The sequence below is a fragment of the Leptosomus discolor genome, chromosome 2 (genome assembly GCF_034619465.1).
Source record: "Leptosomus discolor isolate bLepDis1 chromosome 2, bLepDis1.hap2, whole genome shotgun sequence".
Classification (NCBI taxonomy): domain Eukaryota; kingdom Metazoa; phylum Chordata; class Aves; order Leptosomiformes; family Leptosomidae; genus Leptosomus; species Leptosomus discolor.
The window spans coordinates 23210424-23231484 of record NC_141392.1 but is presented as its reverse complement, the minus strand read 5'-3'; the positions used below and the strand labels follow the sequence as shown (position 1 = coordinate 23231484).

At 49.5% G+C, this 21061-nt stretch overlaps 1 protein-coding gene across 1 annotated transcript in view; it reads right to left on the bottom strand.

Annotated features, from left to right (window-relative positions):
- CUL9 (cullin 9) overlaps positions 1-16791 on the bottom strand; it is a 38259-nt gene extending 21468 nt beyond the window's left edge. Inside the window, exons 1-7 of the mRNA XM_086482259.1 lie at positions 16777-16791; positions 15854-15914; positions 12550-13158; positions 11611-11765; positions 10732-11247; positions 2112-2250; positions 107-297 (exon numbers count right to left, since the gene is read on the bottom strand). Of these exons, the coding sequence (XP_086338385.1) occupies positions 107-297; positions 2112-2250; positions 10732-11247; positions 11611-11765; positions 12550-13144 (1596 nt within the window). The 5' untranslated portion in view covers positions 13145-13158; positions 15854-15914; positions 16777-16791. The remainder of the gene's footprint in view (positions 1-106; positions 298-2111; positions 2251-10731; positions 11248-11610; positions 11766-12549; positions 13159-15853; positions 15915-16776) is intronic.
- Positions 16792-21061: the final 4270 nt, after the last annotated feature.

Here is a 21061-nt window from a genome sequence, read left to right as displayed (position 1 = left end):
TTCAGGCTGGCCCTGCACAGCTCACCCTTGCCATGTCTTCCTCCGGGCCCAATCCCTCTTCTAACATTTTCCCTCCCCATTCCCCACTGCAGCCTCTGGCCCGTACCTGCTCTCCCTGGTCCTGCTGGATGAGACAGATGATCTCTTTCTGCTCCTGTGCTCCCAGCTTCTTCACAAAGAAGAGCAGCTCCCACCACTCAGCACGGCTCAGGGCCTCCGCATCCTTGGTCGGCGGCTCCCCCAGGTAAGGCAGGGAGTACAGCCCCCCAAAGGGCTTGCACAAAAACGGCCGCGCAACTGCAGGAAAACAGAGCAGGGAAGGGCGCTGTCAGCTCTGCCAATTCCCCCACCCTCTGCTGCACACCCCACCTACCCCCGGGAAAGCTCATGCGGACCGTCTGGGCAGAAGAGGTCCTCGCTGTCCCACAGCCTGTTATGGGGGAGGGCGGTGACAAGAGGGCAGCGAGAGAGGGGGAACATGCTGGGAAGAGACCCCAGAAGCTTAGAGATGGGGATTAACATCTTCACTTGAACCTCTCTGGGCTGCAGAACAGAAACAAAATGGGCACCGCTAGCTCACTGCTCCCCCAACCTGCCACAGTGCCTGGACCAGCCAGAGCAACGCACTCGGACACCCAGCACCAGCAGAACCCACAGTGCCAGCATGCAGCTGCAGAAGGTGAAACTAAGCTGGCCCAATATGCTAGAGGAGTCAATGGATAGGAAGTGAATTCTGCCATAAGCTTCTATCTTTTCCAAACTACTCCTGATGGCTAATGGAACAAATAATTATAGGCAAAGGCAAAATGAGACTGCCCAGTTATCACGCTCCTTTTAGCTAATGCATCCAAAATTACGAGATGGAGAAAAAAATCTGTCATGAAGGTTAGACATTCCCTAGTCAATTTAGAAATAATAGCTGAATCAACACTTGCTCGTATCTGTTAAGCAACAACTTGCAGCTCTCTCTGCAAATGCAAAGTGGGAGACATTCAACACTTCAAGACTCAACAGAAAAGGGCCATACTCCAAGAGGCTCAAGCATGCTAAAATCAACTACATACATGGCTAATTACCCACAGTCAGTCAACATGAGCTAGTTTATCCAACTGTCAAGATCCAAAGCAGAAAGAATCAATACTTTTTCAATTCAATTTCTATGTAGGATATGATGACTGGAAAGAGTTTTGCATGGAAGGGAAATAGATCCCATGCTTCTACCAACATCAGAGAGACCGAGAAAAAAGGCAAAGTCTAACCAAGTTTGTTTTAACTTAGCCACTTCAAACTGACATGCATTGAGTCTTCAGTTACAAGAGCTGGAAGCCAGTAACGAAGCCATCTTTTCAACTGGCACAAAGAATCCCGCTTAAGTGGATAATTAGCTGCTGATCTCATGTATATTCTGTCTCTTGCAGCAGTTAAAACCAAATCACTCCACCCGAAAGATTTCCTACAAGATCTCCTACAAGATCGTGGACACGACAAAAGGGTTGCTTTAACAGGTTTCCCTGGCCAGAGTCATGTCAGATGCGGAACAAGAACGGAATATCTGAAGTCTGGATTTTCCCTTTTATCTTCTTTCAATACAAGGGCAATGTCAAAGGATTGTAGGAGATACTGCAGATGTCTTATGGAAACAGTGCATTTAAAGCTCACCTTGCCCAAAACTGAGTAGTATGAAGTTAAACAAATCATTGGCATGTTAATGCTTTTAAAAATCCACAAGACTTATTTAAGGAGATCTGAAGGTCCTTAAAGCAACTTCATCTCAGAGAGATTCTACGTTCTTATTTTGGCAGTTTGTTCAGATCACTCAAACACACATTTTTGACAGTTGCAGTTTAAATCAAGTTTTATGCTTTTTATATCATGACTTTTATTATATCATGACAGAAGTCTAGGATTCAAAAATACCCCATTCAACTATAAGCCACGTAATTACTTAACCAGCTCTACATGGTCATACAAACTAACAGCCCATAGTGCTTTCTAAATCCAACCTGCTAGTTACTATACGCTTAGCCATATAAAGTTCACCACTCAAAAATATGCCACAGCAGAATCAGAAAGAGATGACACAGCCACAAACACGCAGCATACAATCTCACCTGTGTCTAGATTAAAGCTCTCTATCGGACTATATTCTTCTTCCAAAACAGCAGGATCTTCCCACTGGTCTCCAAAGCCAACAATCTCCAGCATGTGCCAACGCATCCAGCAGATCCGACATGTTGACTGCCATAAAACCTGTGGGTGAAACAGATCTAGATGATCAGACTTGCTCAATCATTCAATCCTCATACTACATTTGTCCATCATTTCCCAAATGCACGGAAATAGCAAGCACTGTTCAAGTAGAAGACCACCTAATTCATATACAGATTTCAACACACACATTGTCTAATTTTTAAGCATACTACCTTTATTAACTTGTTACACATGGATCTCTACTAAAAAACACCAACAACTTTGCCTGCAACCACTACAGACCCCATCTAGCACAGCAGCAGTGACAGGAGTGCAGCTAGTTAAGCATGCCTGTTCCAAAAGCGACCAGCAGCAGGTGCTTTGGGAAAAGCATACAAAGGAATAATGTAACCAACACTACCTCGAGGCAGAGGAGCTGTATATAAAGGGTCTTGAGGCACAAACCACTTGGTGAATGCAAACGTAAAGAAAATTATTTTTCCTACTCTGACTTTACCTTCTATTGGTTATACTTTTACACCTTGGTCATTCACCAGCCCTCTCAGACAGGTTTTGGGCTCTTGACAAGCACGTCTCAAAAGAAGGCAATTGTTTTCTGTGCTTTGTCCAAGTTGCCTCTCAAAATCAAAAGGTGGGGTTTTTTTTAGGGCTTCCCATATCGTAGCTTTACATCTAACTTCTGAGCAGAAGGAAGACCCAGCAACAGCAAGTACAACATTTCAATAACTTAAAAAAAAAAACAACCCACAACACAAAAAAGCCCCAAAAACAACACAGCAGAAAAACATATGTGTTCCCTGATTCACTGAGCTCTTTTGGGAGCTACACCAGTGCTAGACTCCATTGTGCTGGAGAACTAAAGAGATAAGATGCTGACAGACTTTGAGAAAGTACTACATGGCAGCAAACTCAGTTAAATTCTACACACAACACCAACTGGTGTTCAATGAATCCCTGACCTACACTAGTTATGTACCAAATATCATCTCAAAGGAGTCATGAAAAAGCATGACTGACGGACCAGGCACAACAGCGAAACTTTCTCTTTGGAGAGGCAAAGAAAGCAACAGGAAACAGAGCAACAAAGGAAAGATGAGAGGAGGTAGGAGACAGACTCATGATGGACTGTCCCAAATCAAAAATGCACATGAATTTGTATTTTGCACACAGAAGACTGACAGCAAGCCTCAGGCAGGATGAGCTGCAAAAGCAGAACTAATTGAAAAGGATCAAAATTTTAACAAAGACCAGGGAGAAGCAGTTCTTGTACCTTGAACTCACTAGTCATCAGCAGATAAACTCAATACAAAGCAAGTGTGATACACAAGAAAGAGGAACAGAGAAAAAAAAAATCAAATTTCCCTTCAAATAGAGACTGATGGCAAAGGCCCAGAAGATGACCATGAGATGTCATTACAAAAATGATTCCAAGATGTCAGATTCCTGTTGGATCCCTGTGAAAAAATACCTCATTGAATGGTTCGACTCAAGTTTCTCACGTAACTCTGGAGGACTGCTACAGACACATACACAGATATGAACATAAAGAGCAGGATAAAAAATTAACACCCTCAAAGACTCCACGTACATTCCCAGCTTCCTAGGAAGGAGGGCAAGGAACACGAATAGTGGCAGAAATTAGGTGCTTCCAAATATAACAGCCAACAAGCTTCAATGAATATATACCACCACTTAGACCTGGTTCCGCCAGTAGCGTGAGCCTTACTGAAGACTGTTATTGAAAACAAGCCTGGATGGAGCAACTGCAAATTCATTCAACCTAATTAAACAAAAAAATAGACAGGAGAAGGAATCCAAGGGACCAACTGGACAAAGGAAATGAAAGTTAACAGTACACTTCAGCTCAACGGTGAATAAAAAAACCCTCTGAAATGTCTATCTCAGGCAACAGGAGAAAAACATGAGAGGATCTTGGTGCTCCTTCCAAGTGCCCAGTTACATTAAAAGTAAAAGCAAGTACAAGCATATAAGAAATAGAAAACAGAGTTTTAAAAAACCACAGATCTTTGAAATCAAGAAGAGTAAGGACAAAGAGAGAATCAGTAGGAAACATATTTCCTTTGCAATTTGTCTTTATGGACTAGGTTATAAAAGCAAAAGGCTTATCAACCACTTAAAAATAAGATGTGAAAGATTTAGGTTCTTCAGTGGTGTCTCCATGTGACTGATGAACACTAAAGCCAGTGCTTCTAATTTGAGAAAAAAAAATTCTTAAATACATCATCAGTACAGCTTCACTACTTTGACTTCAGTAGCATGAAAACCTTTAAAGCGCATTTTAGCGGAAACAACAACCAAAAGTGTTCAAGATAAACAATAAATTCAAATTAAAAGGTAAACCTGCTTCAAGTTTCAATTCTGACAGATTGATGCATTATCTTTCTTTGCTGAAACAACTGACTTTCTAGACTAAAAGGAAGATTGACTTCAATTGTCACTTCAGTAAAGGACACAGCATCAAACATTAAATTATTAAACCAGAGAAGAAAGCGATCAAGCAGAGAACTCGTAGGCAAGTAATCTGCTCAACAGAACTCAAGAACTCAGGAGTATGAAGGGGAAAGAACGGGACTAGAATAAAGCGCAAATAAGATGGACAAGCCATATTCGCACAGCACATGCTTCCCTAACAGTTATCATCTCCCAGTACAAGCACATACTGGTAATAACCACCATCCAACAAGCAGATAAGGCTGGAAGCATCCTCCTTGCACAGGCACATTTTGGAGCATTTTAAGCTGCTCATTACATCTGCAGGAAGTGCTCCAAAACTAGAAGGCAGTTAAGGAGCCTGAACCAGACTAAGTCACTGAAAGAAAAAAATTAATCCTAAAACCAGTTCTCACTGAATAAACAGAAGAGTATCAGAAGGAAGACGCAGTCTACAACTGGCTGAGGGAAAAAAAAAAGAATACACAAAAGAATATTCACACAATTTCCCTGTGCACAAGAAAGCAGAGACAGACAATGGGAGAAAAGAAATAAGTGTTCAGTGTTGTGATCTGGCTAATTTTTATTTTGCTATAAATCAAAAAAATGGCATTATGCAAAATAAAATAGGTTGTAGTCCAAGAAGGCTAGAGAACCTCGTGCCTAACCAAAGCTGAAGTAGATTTTAAGGAGACTGTCTTCAACATCAAATTCTCTACCTCCTCTCTGGAAAGGTTGGGAATGAACTTTAAGTCACAGCAGAGAGATCTGGAAAGAGCATTAGGAAGTCATGTATTTCTACAGATACCAGTTATTGATTTCTGAATACTAGCAACACAGAGCTTTGCACTTAAGTCTATCTGCAGGACATCTATACCCACAGAAATCAGCTTGAAGTAGTGTCATGGTTTAACCCAGCAGGCAGCTAAACATCACACAGCCATTCACTCACTCCCCACCCCACAGTGGAATGGGGGAGAGAATCGGAAAAAAACGTAAAAGCCTTTGAGCATAGGCTCAAGTGGCACCTGAAGTACAGCTATGACCAACTGAAGTGGCCTCAGACTCCTTATTTATCCACTGCAAAACCTAAGTATGCACTTTTGCAAATTACTTGGGGTAGAGAAAACAAAACAAAACAAACCCAAACCCACAGCTGCACACACTAATGTATGCAGTGGTTACAGTTTCTCATTTTCCTGGTTACTATCTCCATTTAATAAAGATTTCATGATGTGGTGGGTTGGCCCTGGCCAAAATGCCAGGTGCCCACCAAAGCCACTCTATCACTCCCCGTCCTTAACTGGACAGGAGAGAAAAAAAAAAGTAACAACAGGCTTGTGGGGTTGAGATAAGGACAGGGAGATCACTCAACATTTACCATCACGGGCAAAACAGACTCGATTAAAGGAAAATGTGATTTATTACCAATTAACTCAGAGAGGAGTAATGAGAAATAAAATCAAATCTTAAAACACCTTCCCTCCACCCCTCCCTCCTTTCCCAGGCTTATCTTTAATCCCGATTTTTTCTCCCTCTTCCCCCCCAGCGGCACAGGGGGAAAACAGGGAATGGGGGTTGGGGTCAGTTCATCACACTGTTGTTTTCTGCTGCTTCTTCCTCCTCAGGGGGAGGATTCCTCACATGTTTCCCCTGCTCCAGTGTGGGGTCCCCCTCACGGGAGAAAGTCCTCCATGACTTCTCCAGCGTGAGTCTTCCCAGGGGTTCAGTCCTTCATGAACTGCTCCAGCATGGGTCTCCTTCATGGTGTGCAGTCCTTCAGGAACCGACTGCTCCAGCGTGAGCCCCCCTCACGGGGTCTCTGGCAGCAAACCTGCTCCAGCGTGGGCTTCTCTCTCCCCACGGGCCACAGGTCCTGCCAGGAGCCTGCTCCGGTGCAGGCTTCCCACGGGGTCACAGCCTCCTTCAGGTATCCACCTATTCCGGCATGGGGGCCCTCCACGGGGTGCAGGCAGTCATCTGCCCCACTGCCCATGGGCTGCAGGGGGACAGCCTGCCTCACCATGGTCTTCACCACAGGCCGCAGGGGAATCCCTGCTCCGGCGCCTGGAGCATCTCCTCCCCCTCCTTCTTCACTGACCTTGGTGTCTGAAGGATGTTTCTCTCACATATTCTCACTCCTCTCACTCGCTGCCATTACTGCTGCGCCACAACTTGTTTTTCAGTCTCTTAAATACTTTATCACAGAGGCGAAAAACGCTGTCGCTGATGGGCTCGGCCTTGGCCAGCGGCGGGTCCGTCTTAAAGCCGGCTGGCATTGGCTATATCTGACATAGGGGAAACTTCTAGCAGCTTCATACAGAAGCCACCCCTGTAACCCCCCTGCTACCAAAACCTTGCCACACAGACCCATTACACATGAACTGAATTACAGCCCTGTTTGCAGCCAACACAATGCTGGACTGAGCAGAGGACATGAGCAGAGACAGCCCACTAAAGCTTTATTTTTAAGAGAAGAGAAATTGTGCCTCTAGCTGCAGTGTTTGGGAAGCTCAAAAGGATGGCCGAAGTGCAAGATCAGCAGATAGCCTGCAGAAATAACCACACGCAGATGAGAGTGACACACAAAGCCCATCAGCATCCCAATGCATAGTCAAAACAAAATCTCAGCTCTCGCTGAACATGCCCAGCCTTCCGGACTCAGAAGAAAGTCTCAATAAAAAGGCCTAGGCAGGAGCAAACACCTCCGCATGCCCACAACAAGGCTGTAACAGCACTCAAATGCTCTCCCACCCCCAGGCCTGTGTCGAAGCCCTACTGCTCCAGCACTGACCCATACGCTAGCAGGATGTGCTGGGAGTGGCAAGAGCTGTATGCCTTAGGTGAAGATTTAGAGATCAAGCCAACCAACCATCAAGGGGAGCCTATTGACAAAGCCTTTTTACTTCAGCTACAGGAGGGATTGTACTTGCAGGCTCTCGTCCCGCTGGGGGACTTCAACCACCCTGACATCTGCTGGAAAAGTAGCACGGCAAGCTGCAGGCAATCCAGGAGACTCCTGGAGTGCATTGAGAATAACTTCTTAGGCCAGGTAATAGACAGCCCTACAGAGGAGATGCATTACTGGACTATTTCGTCACCAATGCAAGTGAGCTAATCACAGACACAAAGATTGGAGGCTGCCTGGGCTGCAGTGATCATGCACTGGTGGAGTTCACAGTTCTGAGGGATATGGGACAGACAAAGAGTAAAGTCAGGACCTTGAATTTTGGGAAAGTAAAATTCCAGCTGTTCAAGAAGTTAAGTCAACGGGACTCCCTGGGAAACCGTGCTCAGGGGCAAGGGAACAGAACAGAGCTGGCAGGCCTTTTAAGAACATCTTCTATAGCGCACAAGAGCTCTCAGTCCCCAAGTGTAAGAAATCAGGAAAGTAAGGCAAGACACCAGCACGGATGAGCCATGACCTGCTGGTCAAACTAAAAGGCAAGAAGGAAATGGAATGCACTTGCAGTGGAAGCAGAGATGGGTATCTTGGGAAAAGTACAGGGACATTGCCTGATGGTGTAGGGATGGGGTCAGGAAGGCCAAGGTATAGCTTCAGCTGAACTTGGCAAGGGACACAAAGAATAGCAAGAAGGCCTTCTGCAGGTATGTCAGACAGAAAAGGAAGGTCAGAGAAAGTGTACCCCCCCAGAAGAACAAGACTGGCAAACTAGTAACAACAGATGAGGAGAAGGCTGAGATACTCAACAGCTTTTTTGCCCCAGTCTTCGCTGGCCAAAAAAACACCTCTTAGAGTGGACAGACTGGAAGAGCAAAGTCGCCCCCACTGTAAGAGAAGATCAGGTTCAAGACTACCTGACGAACCTGAACATATGTGTCTATGGGACCCGACAAGATGCATTAGAGTCCCGAGGGAATGATATAGTTGCCAAGTTTCTCCATGATATTTGAAAAGCCAGGTGAAGTCCCCGGTGACTGGAAAAAGGTAAACACTGCACCCATTTTTAAAAAGGGGTAGAAAGGAGGACCCTGGGAACTACCAACCCACCAGCCTCACTTCTGTGCCCGGGAAGATCACATAACAGATCCTCCTAGAAGCTATGCCAAGGCACACAGAGGACAGGGAGGTGATTTGAGACAGCCAGCATGGCTTCACCAAGGGCACATCTTGCCTGACCAACCTAGCAGCCTTCTATGACAGAGTGAGTACGTCAATGGACAAGGGAAGAGCTACAGATGTCATCTGTCCGGACTTCTTTCCGTAAGTCCTTTGACATGGTCTCCCGCAACATCCTTCTCTCTCAACTGGAGAGATATGGACTTGATGGATGGACTATTTGGTGGATAAGGAATTCATAGAATCATAGAATGGTTTGGGTTGGAAGGGACCTTAAAGACCATCTAGTCCAACCCTCCTATCATGGGCAGGGACACCTTCCACTAGACCAGGCTGCTCAAAGCCCCATCCAACCTGGCCTTGAACACTTCCAGGGAGAGGACTATTCAGTGGATAAGGAATTGGCTGGATGGTTGCATCCAGACATTAGTGGTCAACAGCTCAACGTCCAGATGGAGATCAGTGACAAGTGGTGTCCCTCAAGGGTCCGTATCGGGACCAGTACTGTTTAGTATCTTCATCGATGACATAAGACAGTGGGATCAAGTGCACCCTCAGCAAGTTTGCAGAGAACACCAAGCTGAGTGGTGCAGCTGACACACCTGAAGGATGGGAGGGACACTGACAAGCTTGAGAAGTGGGCCCATGCGAATCTCATGAGGTTCAACAAGGCCAAGTGCAAGGTCCTGCACCTGGGTCAGGGTTATTGATGGTATCAATACAGGTGGATGAATGGATTGAGTGCAGCCCTACAGAGGAGGACTCGAGGGTACTGGTGGATGAAAAACTGAATATGAGCCCAGAAAGCCCATTGCATCCTGGGCTGCATCAAAAGAAGTGTGGCCAGCAGGTCGAAGGAGGCGATTCTGCCACTCTACTCTGCGCTGGTGAGACTCCACCTGGAGTGCTGAGTCCAGTTCTGGAGCCCTCAGTACAAGATATGGACCTGTCGGAGCTGGTCCAGACGAAGGCCATAAAAATGATCAGAGGGATGGAACACTTCTCCTATGAGGAAAGGCTGAGAGACTTGTCATTCATTCATCCTGGAAAAGAGAAGGCTCCAGGAAGACCTTACAGCAGCTTTTCAATACTTAAAGGGCGCTTATAAGAAACATGGGGACAGACTTTTAGTAGGGCCTGTTGAGACAGAACAAGGGGTAATAGTTTTAAACTGAAAGAGGGCAGATTTAGATTAGACATAAGGAAGAAATTTTTTACAGCGAGGGTGGTGAAACACTGGCACAGGCTGCCCAGAGAGGTGGTAGATGCCCCACTCCTGGAAACATTCAAGGTCAGGTTGAATAGGGCTCTGACCAACCCGATCTGGCTAAAGATGTCCCTGCATACTGCAGAGTAGTTGGACTACATGATCTTCAAAGGTCCCTTCCAACCCAAACTATTCTATGATTCCTCCTCAAATATCGAGGCCGTTTTCCTGATCCCTGGCAGAAACTTAGCAACTCAACTGCAAATATGCAGTTCTAACAGCTCTTTTCAACAGAAACTCTCATTTAAGGTCTACTTACCCAAAGGGCATTTTTAAAGGGAAACAGATCCCAACATATACTCACAGATCAAAAGAAACAGCTATGTAGGCTGTGTCCAATCCAGTGAGAACAACAGCATGCTGTAAGTACTGTCACTCACATACCAAGGCATTCAAGCAACTTTTGCTGTGTTACTCATTTGTGCCAGCTAACATGTTCCCAAATCACCCCCAAGATCAAACCAGGGCTAGGGACTGTTCCTCACAGGCAGGATATAGTCATCTGTTTTAGAGCCCATACTAAACCAGACTAGCTTTCCTCAGGACCCACACTTCCAGCTCTGAAAGGCAACTTCTTTACTAGGACAGATGTAGAAGTGTCCTAATTATGATACGCCTATTGTCTAACTTCCTGAACATGAAGATATCATTAGGAAATCATCAGTCACCCCTGTCACTCCCCTCCGTCATCCCAGCTGGACTACTTCCACTAGTGACCTACCTGCGCCGTGTGCATGCTATCAGAGCTCTGAAGAAACTCGCCTTCTTCCCCAGCTTTAGCATCACCATAGTCCTCCAGCAAGCGCACCTTCATGCCACGCACCAGGTTTGCCTGCAAGTACTCCACATAGCCACCGCGGTCTGCGAAGTCTGATGGGGTCAGGAAGGCACGACCCTGCTTTTTCTGGGGACCATGTTTTGAAGTGAGCATGGGCACTTGGGCAGCAGCGCAGGCTGTGGTCCTGTGCTGGAAGATAGAGCGGGTGGTGCGAGGCCACAGCTCCTGTTGGGGCAGCAGCTCTGGCTTCTGGCTGTGGTCCCAGCGCATCACGTGCACCAGCTCCAAGATGAGGTTTGCCATGGCCATGCTGAACTCAAACTCCTCCTTCACGCGTCTCTTCTCCTCGGTGAGCGGGCTGGGCTCCCCTCCCTGCTCCACACCACTGCTGAGCTTGTCCATGAGAGAAGTGACACACAGGTAGCGCTTCACCAGGACAAACAGCAGCTTCCCAGGGATCTGCAACAAGCATGGCTGTCAGACTCCGGCCTGCAGAGCACCTCCAGCCCCAAGCTCTCTCTCCGAGCCACCAGCTCATCCACAGCCAGGCTCCTGTGACAGCTCCAGACCAGCAGGCAGCAGCAGGGACCTCTCAGCCCACCCTCGTCTCCCTGCTCAGAGACAAGGCTTTCCACGTGCCTTTCCACCAGCCCCGCAGCCTCAAGCCAGGCCCAGATCCTGGGCCAGCTCTCCCAATACCCGGTCCTGCTCAGCTGCCCACTGCCCACTGCCTCAAACAAGGACGCCAGCTCTGGCACCCCATTCTCACCCCTCCTGACCCCTAAAGCCCACAGACCCAGGGCTGGCAGGGCCTACCGCTACCTGGGGAAGGTGAATCCCCTCGAAGGACAGGCAGTGCTCTTCAGAAGACATCATCTCAGCAAACAGCTCCAGCAAGGTGTAGCGACCATCAAAGTCTACGTGCTGCTCAATGCCATCCTGCTGGCTCAGGGACAGCAGGATATAGGCCCGGCTCCCTGCAACAACAACAGAAACTCTTCAGGCCCCATAGAGATATCCCTCACCCCACCGAGACACACTCACAGGCAAGGAACAGCTTTGCTGCTCGGTGTAACCTAGAACCACTTTCTGTCCTTTAACCTGGATTGGCAACATTTTGCTCCCCTAAATAACACTGCACTTCTTCCACCCCTGAAGCTCCAAGATTCCACCAAAGCAGCAACCCCAAATAATTCACTCCAGGACAGGTTTCCAGGGAAGAAAAAAAGTTTAAGTTTTAACCTCAATCAGCCCCCTATCTGCCCCACTGGAGAGCCACCTGAATTCAGGCAGTAAGACAGGGAAAGCCAGATCTCTTGTGGGACACACCACCACCAGCAACCTTCCAGGCGCACCCAAGCCTCCCCAGGCACTTCTGGGCCGTGGCAGCTCCTCTCAGATGAGATGACTGTGTGAGGACCAGGCCTCTACCCACCAGGGCCTGAGCAAAGGCTCCCTGCCAAGAACAGGCCAGAGCCTTTCCGGTCGACAACATGCAGCAGAGACCCCCCAACACTTGGCCAAGCCCTTTGGCATAAGTCCTCCTAACAGTTAACCCGCACCCCAGCTCAGGAACCCGTCATGGGAAAGAGCTCCCAAGTCCTACAGCACCCCAGGCAACTACGACCAAGGAGCCGCTTGGAACCTCCAGTCTGATTCCTCCCCTCTTGCCAACAAGCCCCGAGACACGCTGCTTCCCAGGCAGCCCCCGCCTACAAAAGGACAGGCACCCCTCAGCTGCCCAGCAGGAGCAGCCCCCACCTGCATCGTGCGCAGCCAGGGCCCTCAGCATCTTGCCAGCGCTGCGGCGGATCTGCTTCTCCTTGTGGCACAGCATCTGCATCAGCAGGTCGAGGGCTCCCGTCTCCTTGAAGGCACCCGCCAGCGAGCCAATGCTGGCGTACGCGCTCAGCACGTGGATGGTGTTGAGGATGGAGGACTCGGAGGCCCCGGGCTCAGCCATCTGCCGGCCAGCTCGCTGCACCAGGCTCCTGACGTCAGCCTTCATCTCCAGCAGCGAGGCTTCATCCAGCGGGACATCGGCAGCAAACGGGCTGCCTGCCTTCTCCTCTTTCCCCCACTGCCCCTCCAGCTTCCTCTTGCCCAGCAGCGCCGGGCAGCTGGCGCACACCTCTTCTGCAGACATCCACATCGAGACGGTCTCTGGCTTGGTCTCTGCAGAGGAGGCGCTGCCGCCTCCCACTGCTCTCTCTTCCAAGCTGACGATACTCCACTGGATCAGGTACTCAGGCTGGCCATCGTGGCCTCGCCGCTGCCGGAGCAGCTCCCCCGGGTAGGCCTGCAGCTTGGGGCCCAGGTGCACAAGCAGGTTGCCATTATGCCTCTCGTTCACCATGGCAGGAAACGGGCCTGCAGAGACAGAGGGGAAGCAGAGGCAAGCTTTTATTTCCAAGCTGCATGCCAGGGAAAATGTGAGCAAGTACCTCAATTGCTTGACAGTAGAAGTGGCTGAGGCACAGTTTTTGATCCTGAGATCCTGCACCCAGGATAAAGCTCTGAAGAAAACCCCATTTTGCAGAAGCTCACATCTCCCCTCCAAGAAAAGGAGCCTGTGTTTCATACACAAGCCCTGTTCTCCCCAAAAAACCCAAGGCAAAATGGGCCCATTAGATGATCCTTTTATAAGACAGGAAATAACAACAGGAAACCTGTGTCCTGTTCTCATCTCTGCCACTGTCCACAACATGACCCTGAGTTGCTGGTTTTGCACTTCTGTCTTCCCTCTTGTTATTTACCATTTATATCTGTGTAGACTGCAAGTTTGCCTCGAGCTCAAGGCGCTCTCACTGTGGAGCTGGACCTAACTTGAGACACCAGGCCCTGAAGAAAATAACCAGCAGTTTCTCAGACCAGGTTCATATATATCAAATCAGATCACTATCTAAAGCCACTCACTATTTCCTCCTTGGCCTCCTCTCAGATATTCTTTGCCTTTACAATGTTTAGTCAACGGGTAAATTCAACAAAATGAAAAGATCGCTACTCTCTGCTGCCTGACTGCTCTGCATATCTGTCAAGGGTCGAGGCTGGGCTGGCCACTAACAAATGACAGACGCTCTCTATTAAACCCTCTCCCCTCCCAGAAGGGGAAGGGAGAGAGAATAAGGAAGAGAGACTTTACGGTTTGGGAAAGAAAACTAAAGCAGCTTTAATGAAACAATAACAATAAAAGATAAGATAATAATAAAAACAAGAAAATAATTAAATATATACAAATATATACAACACCAATACTGAACCCAGCTCCCTCCCGACGACAATAAGTCACCACCACACTGCAGGGCTGGCACTGGGGCAGTCCCAGGCTGGACAGGGCAGCAGACAGGAACTGGATGCAGGAGCTGGGCTCAGGCACCGGATTCAGGGATGTACGGATCGGGATCGATGACAGAAGAACAGACAGAGTCCTCCTCAGATGTCAGTCATCGAAGAGAAAGAGACCTCGTGATCTCTCAGCTTTATACTGAATATGACGTATATGGGATGGAATACTCTGTTGGTCAGGTTTGGGTCACCTGTCCGGTTCGCTCCTCCCTGCAGATGCGACCTTCTACGTGCTTGCGACCCTTTTCACTCCCGGCACCCCAATGCAGAGTACAGGATTTAGCCATGACCTTGGTCGCTATAAGAACAACTATAAGCAAGGGCCTCTCTGCATCCCATTCCTTGGTACTGACTATAAACATCAGGCCTTATCACTGCTAGAAGCAGTCACTGTCTGGAAAAACATGCTGTTGATTTCAGAAAGTGCCGTTACTTAGAAGAGACTTAACTGAAAAGTTAAAGCACTAAAACAGAATTAGTTCTGGTTTAACCCAAACCAGGACAATATCTTAGGACCACAAAGAAGCAGCCATGACACTTCACTTTCTGTCTATGCAAAGAAAAGCATTATATCATTTGCTGTCTAAGACTGAGTGCCAGCAATCAGCTGGCAACCACACACAATACCACACACACTAGACTGACTTCACTACTACAAAGGATGCCAGATCAGAGTCTGATAAGAAAGTTCTCAAAGGAGCTCAGGCAGGTGTTAGTGGAAACACAGGAAACAGGCGCCCTCTTGGTATCACTTACACATACCAGCAAGAGAAGCAGTGAAGCAACATGCTGTTCAGCTGACAGTAACACAAGTCATTCTTAAAAAAGGAGTTAACGTACACAGGAAAGCACAGAACCACAGAACAGTCTGGGTTGGAAGGGATCTCAAAGATCACCTACTTCCACAGCAGGGACACCTCCCACTAGACCAGGTTGCTCAAGGCTCCACCCAACCTGGCCTTGAAGACTTCCAGGGATGGAGCAGCCCATGCTTCTCTGAGCAGCCTGTGGCAGTGCCTCACCTCCATCAGGGTGAAGAACTTCTTCCTTGTATCTACTCTAAACCTGCCCTCTCCCAGCTTCCAACCATTGCCCCTCATCCTATCACTGCAGGCCCTTGTGAAAAGTCCCTCCCCAGCCTTCTTGTAGGCCCCCTTCAGGTACTGGAAGACCACTACAAGGTCTCCCTAGAGCCTTCTCTTTTCCAGGCTGAACAAGCGCAGCTCTCTCAGCCTGTCCTCATAGGAAAGGTGTTCCAACCCTCTGACCGCCTTGGCAGCCCTCCTCTGGACTTGCTCCAGCAGCTCCATGTCTGTCTTGTGTTGGGTGCTCCAGAGCTGGACGCAGCACTCCAGGTGGGGTCTCATGAGGGCAGAGCAGAGGGGCACAATCACCTCCCTTGACCTGCTGGCCACACTTCTCTTGATGCAGCCCAGGATATGGTTGGCTTTTTGAGCTGCAAGTGCACACTGTTGGCTTATGTTCATCTTATCACCCACCAGCACACCCAAGTCCTTGTCCCCAGGACTGCTCTCAATCCACTCGTTGCCCAGCCTTTATCCGTGCTTGGGATTTCCTCGACACAGGTGCAGGACCTTACATGGTCAATCTGTGTATAACTGAACAAGATACTGACCATTAAGGACCATGACAAACACATCAAAGATGTTTCCCAAGTGCAGAGAGAAGCAGCCTGAAGACCCAAGAAATTCATACCTACCTTCAATTGTGCCTTCCTTGGAGTTTGCAGCAATCCAGCTGGGAATCTCCTTGCAGTCTCTCTGTAAAAAAAAGGACCAAGTTAATCTCCTGTGCTTTGTACCAGTGCCTACATGCCGCCCCATAAGCCAAACAACTGTTTTCCCTAACCGTCCCTGTACAGTGCATGAAAAATAACCAACCCCAAGAGATTCACATGAAATCACAATAAAACAAAAGTCTCTGTGAAGCACGATTTTGTTTAGTAACTTCACCCTGTCCTCACAGCATGGCATTTAGCATGAAAAAAGCTTTTTAGAGCAGAGCTATCTGAAGGCGCCCAAAAGAATTTGTAGCTAGGCAGAGGAGAATTTGGATTCAGGGCACCTGAAGCAGTAGCTGCAAGGCATACGACGAATGAGGCACATCAGAGCCTACGACAACCCACAGCTAAACCGTTCGGCTGCTTAAACACATGCAGTACAGCGAGTTTGGGAGCGGCGGCAAGTGACCGTCCCGGCCGCGATGCCGAGCCCATAAAGCACCACGGCAGCCGGATCGGCAGCGCCGCCCGCCCGCCCGCGAGCGGCAGAGCGCCCCATCGCGCCCCCGGGACGGCAGGGCCGGAGGCCCGCCTGCCCGCACACCGAAACCAGCAGGGAACGATTTGCCTCGGCAATGGCCGCTGCGGAGAAGACGGGTTTTCTTCCGGGCCCTCCTAGACACCTCAGCAAGCCCCGCTCCGCCTCCCGGGCTCTTCGCTCACCGCTGCCCCGCCGCAGGAGCCACAGCCAGGCCTGCCGCAGCGCTGCCGCAGCGGGGCAGCGGCCAACGGGGCCCGGCCCCGGAGCACGGGGAGGCGGCTGATCCCCCAGATCTGCCCCGCCACGGGGAAAACGAGACGCCCCCTCACGCGTCCGCCCCCTCGGGAGGTCCCGTCCTCACCCGGCGCAGTTTCGGTTCTCCTCCCGCACTGTTGACAGCCCGGAGCGACGACGCGGCCGAGACCCGCGGCCTCCGCCGGGGGCGCCGCCGGCCGACCCGCTCCCTCCACCGCCGCGAGGGAAGGGGACCGGAAGCAGCACCGCCACCCGCACCTGCCAGCGCCGCAGCCGCTGCAGCTCCCCGCTTCCGGGTCCCCGGCGCGCACGGGCGTGCAGGCCACGCCCACTACGAGTGGCGACGAGGGCTACGACAGCTCGCGGCAGGGCAGGGGGCGGGGCCGGGCGGGCGAAGGCGTTGCGTGCTCCGCGCCTGCGCTCTGCTGCCGTTTCCGGCGGCGGCCTGAGCGACTTCCGCCGCTCTGCGCGCCCCAGCGTTTCCGTCGGGCCCCGCAGGCCTCCGTGGTGCGGCGCTGCCCAGCGGGACCCAGCCGGGCCTCAGCCCGGCAGTAGCCCGGCAGGCGGGTGCCCAGAGGACTCGCCCCGCCCCTGCCCGCCCCGCCCTGCGCTCCCCTCGGGGGCGGCCCGGCCGCCCGGCCTTCTGGGGGGGACGCAGGCCCGGGCTGGCTCCTGCGAGCTGGGCGGGCTGTTTGTAGGAGCACACTCCAGCCGTGTGTCACCGGGCTTCTGCCCAGCTCTGCTGCCTGGGCACCAGGCGTGAGGGATAGAGAAATAGGAAAAATGTGAATGTCTTCTGATTCTCGTAGCTAGTAACTAGAAACGAGGAAAAAAGTTAGGTTTTGGGGAGGAAAAAATGGGAGCTGAAAAGTGCATCTGCATGAGCTTAAGATGCTTGTGTCACGCTGCGTGTTGGTATGGTTTCTGTGGTGATTAGTGAGCTTTGAGGACTGTCACAGGGCAGGTGAAAGGAAGGCTAAAAGCATGTCATGTCAGCACTAACATTATTGCAAGTGCACTGTTAAACAAAAACTACAGTTCCACAACTTCTTCAGGCCTGGGGTTCTGCAGTGATTTCAGGCCTGCACCCCACCCTTGTTTGGCTTACTTCGGCAGGAACTGCGCTCACTTTCAGCAGGTGTGGGGTTATAAAACTGCCCTATTCTCAGTGTTGCTAGTGAGGCAATTAAAGCCAGTTGCAGTAAGTTCGGCCTGTTTCCAGTCTCTTTCCTGCTCTGGTGTTACACTGATCTGTAACGGCTATGCCATAAAATAGAAATTCTTTGCCCATATTTCCTTGAAAAGTCTCACAGCAGTTAGCTAGTTAGCTACAATCCAGTAGGTGCAGGTTTCTGTCCACTTTTGTTTTGAATTACAGACAAACTAAAATCGAAGGCTAAATGGATGAGAGGCTGATTTCATACTTCATACTAGAGCAACTTCACGTACGTGCCCAACCTCATTTCTACCCTTGGTAGTAATGCAACTGATTGGACAATTTCCATCTTACAATAGCAATCAGCAGTTCATACAAACAATGTAACTGCAATTAACTATAGGCTGGATGAATCAGTTCAGTGCTGCATCAGGCTGCAGGGACCATCCTCTATAGCTGTGGCATCAATGGTGGACCATTTAGTGTCACAAACGTGAGGTGGTGATGCTCTGCAGTGGGAAATGCAGCCTGGCTGGTAACATCAGCTGGCAACATCCCATAGCCAAAATTGTCACCAACAATAAATGGCAGTGGCTGGATAGGACACAGGGATCTTGTTTGTAATGCTGGAAGGTTTTCTGTGGTATTCATATGCCCTGCTATGTCTTGGCTCCGGTGCTTTTGATGCCGTGCTTAGTCATTTACCCTAAAAATAAAGATTGTGTCTGTGGTATCTTGCTCCATGTTTTGGTGTTATATGTCAACACACAGACCCCTGTGTACAAACAACACGAGGTTACCTGTGCTGGTACGGGTTTTGTGGTGCTGACCCACACGATGTATCTGTGTCGGCATGCTGAACGTGGGGCTGGCTGGGGGGGTAGCCCATAAAAGTGAAGCGCCTCCCCTCCTAACAAGGAAAGAGCCGTTTCAGCTGTGGTTTGCCCCTAAGCACTTTCTGTACAATCTTCTCGTCTCCTGCTACACTGAGAAATAGTTTCTTCAAATTGCACTGTGAGGCATAGGGCAGTCCCTCCACCACACAGACTTTTATCAGTGCTAACCTTTCCTTACGTTATACCGGTATCTCCTCCAGGACCTGCTGCTATGTAGAGGCCAGTAGTTGCACTGTTAGCTGGCACACCGTTAACCCAGCAGTACTGATGGTTGTAACAAGCCCTTCTCCCTTTGGTTTCTTTCCCACCTCTAGGCACTTTACTGAGTCCCCATGTGCCCTTGGCCTGGCTTCTAGGGGCCTACAGCCATCTTTGACCTGACTTTAAGTAATGCCTCTCCAGTTTGGACTTTGAATATTGCCTTACCTTCTCATTAGCAGTTTTCTGCAGGGAATTTAACAGTCTTGGTGTTGGGCCTCATCAAAATGACAGTTAAGCTCCATCCTTAAAAACATCAGGTGTCCAAAAGTAATGGACTTGGAAGAGGAGAGGGGAAACAACCTCATTTTCATTTGAGACCTAGATCAGGTACCTGTCAATGTCAGAGGAAGCTGTTCTGCCTGCAGCCTTTCAATTGGTTTATTTTAAAGCCTAGTTTGTTCTTTCTCCTTGTCCAGAGGCCTGGGGACAGTACTGCACACACCAACCACCATGTCTGGATGCTCTGAGATGCCAGATGCATGACACCTCCCACGATGACAGGGCCTTGGCCAGCATCACTTATCTGTCAAGTCCCATATGAAATAGTAAAACCTACCTTAACAGAAGCATCTTCATATAAAACTTTTATCTATCCTCAAAATACCTCTGTCACTATTAAAAAAAAAAAAATCTCTGTCCTCTGGTGTGTTGTAGTTTATCGGTATATAAATATATAATCCACCTGGGGCCAGGCCTAGAGATGTATCTTTGATGTTACAAAGGCAAAAATTCCTCTTCCTAGGCCTTAGTTATTGCCTGACTGCTCCATAAGCCACACGGGCTGTCTGTCCTCTGTGTTTTAACTCTTGCTTGAGGTCCTCCTGCTCCTCCCTGCTATGAATTAGAGCAATTCTTTTCTTTTTCAAAAGTCCCTGTTCCTCTTCATTCCTGTTTTTCATTCTTCTTGACTCAACACCGTGCCCTGCTCACCAGCACCGTTCCCGAGCTTTCAGCAAGGACAGCCCTGCTGTCCACCACAGGCCCCCTCTGGCCCACCCACTGGCTCTGGGACTCCCAGCTGGTCAGGTCTCACCTGTGCAGGAGGCAGTGGGGGTGGAGACGTTTGCAAAGAGCCCCTCTTTGCCACATCATGCCCAGAGAGCCCCCCCCTCCACCCACCGCTGTATACAAGTGCAGGAATCTCCCTCTGATCCCCATCCATTGGCCCTAGGGTGTGTGTCATCCCCTCCCACAAAGCACGGCCAAGATCCCAAATCTGTGCACAAAATGGTAACATTTATTGAAAGAGTAATTTTTTTTTTAATACAAAAGAAAGCTCTGTACATAGTACTGTGATTACTTCCACATCCTTCCAGAAACACAACCCTGGAAACCGGAGGGAAAAAAAAAATAATCCCACACACACTTACGCATACGCACACGCACACACGCACACACAACCCTCAAACCAGTAAAATGAACTAAAAATGTCACCACACAATAAATGCCATTTCATCCCTGATACACAAGTGTTCTTACAAGTCTGCACTTAAATAAAATACACCATTAGCGTTTAACCAGCAGTTGCCTTTGGGGAGCCAGGACGGGGATGCAGCCAGACGCCCTGCAGCAGCAGGAGCACTCCTGCCCTCCTGGCCCAACAGCTCTGCTCCACAGTGCTAGCACAAGCAAAGCGGAGCAAAGCCAGGCCACAGTGATGTGCTGGGGCAAAGGACAATGCAAACCCCAACGCCATCTCCCTCCCTGGATGGAGAGGAGCATCACCAAGCAGCTTTCGTACACCTAGCAATGGGGCATGGCATGGCACTCCCCACGTGCTCCGAGCTGTGGGGTACGCATCGCTCTCCGAGCAAGGATACTCAACAGAGGGAGCGCACAATGTTACTCACCCCACTCCCCACAAGCCCTTCCCAGGCTGCATGACAGACCGAAGGCTGAAAGACCATTCTGGGAACTCTCTGCACAGCGAGCTTGGAGGGGGCCTGTCCACATCTGTGCACTAAGGAACAGCTGCAGAGGAGGAACTATGGCCCAGATCATCAGCTAGGGGTTCAGGAGATGCCACCTGCACAGTGAGCAGGGATCAGCCACTGCTGGCCACTTGCCACCCAGGGAGG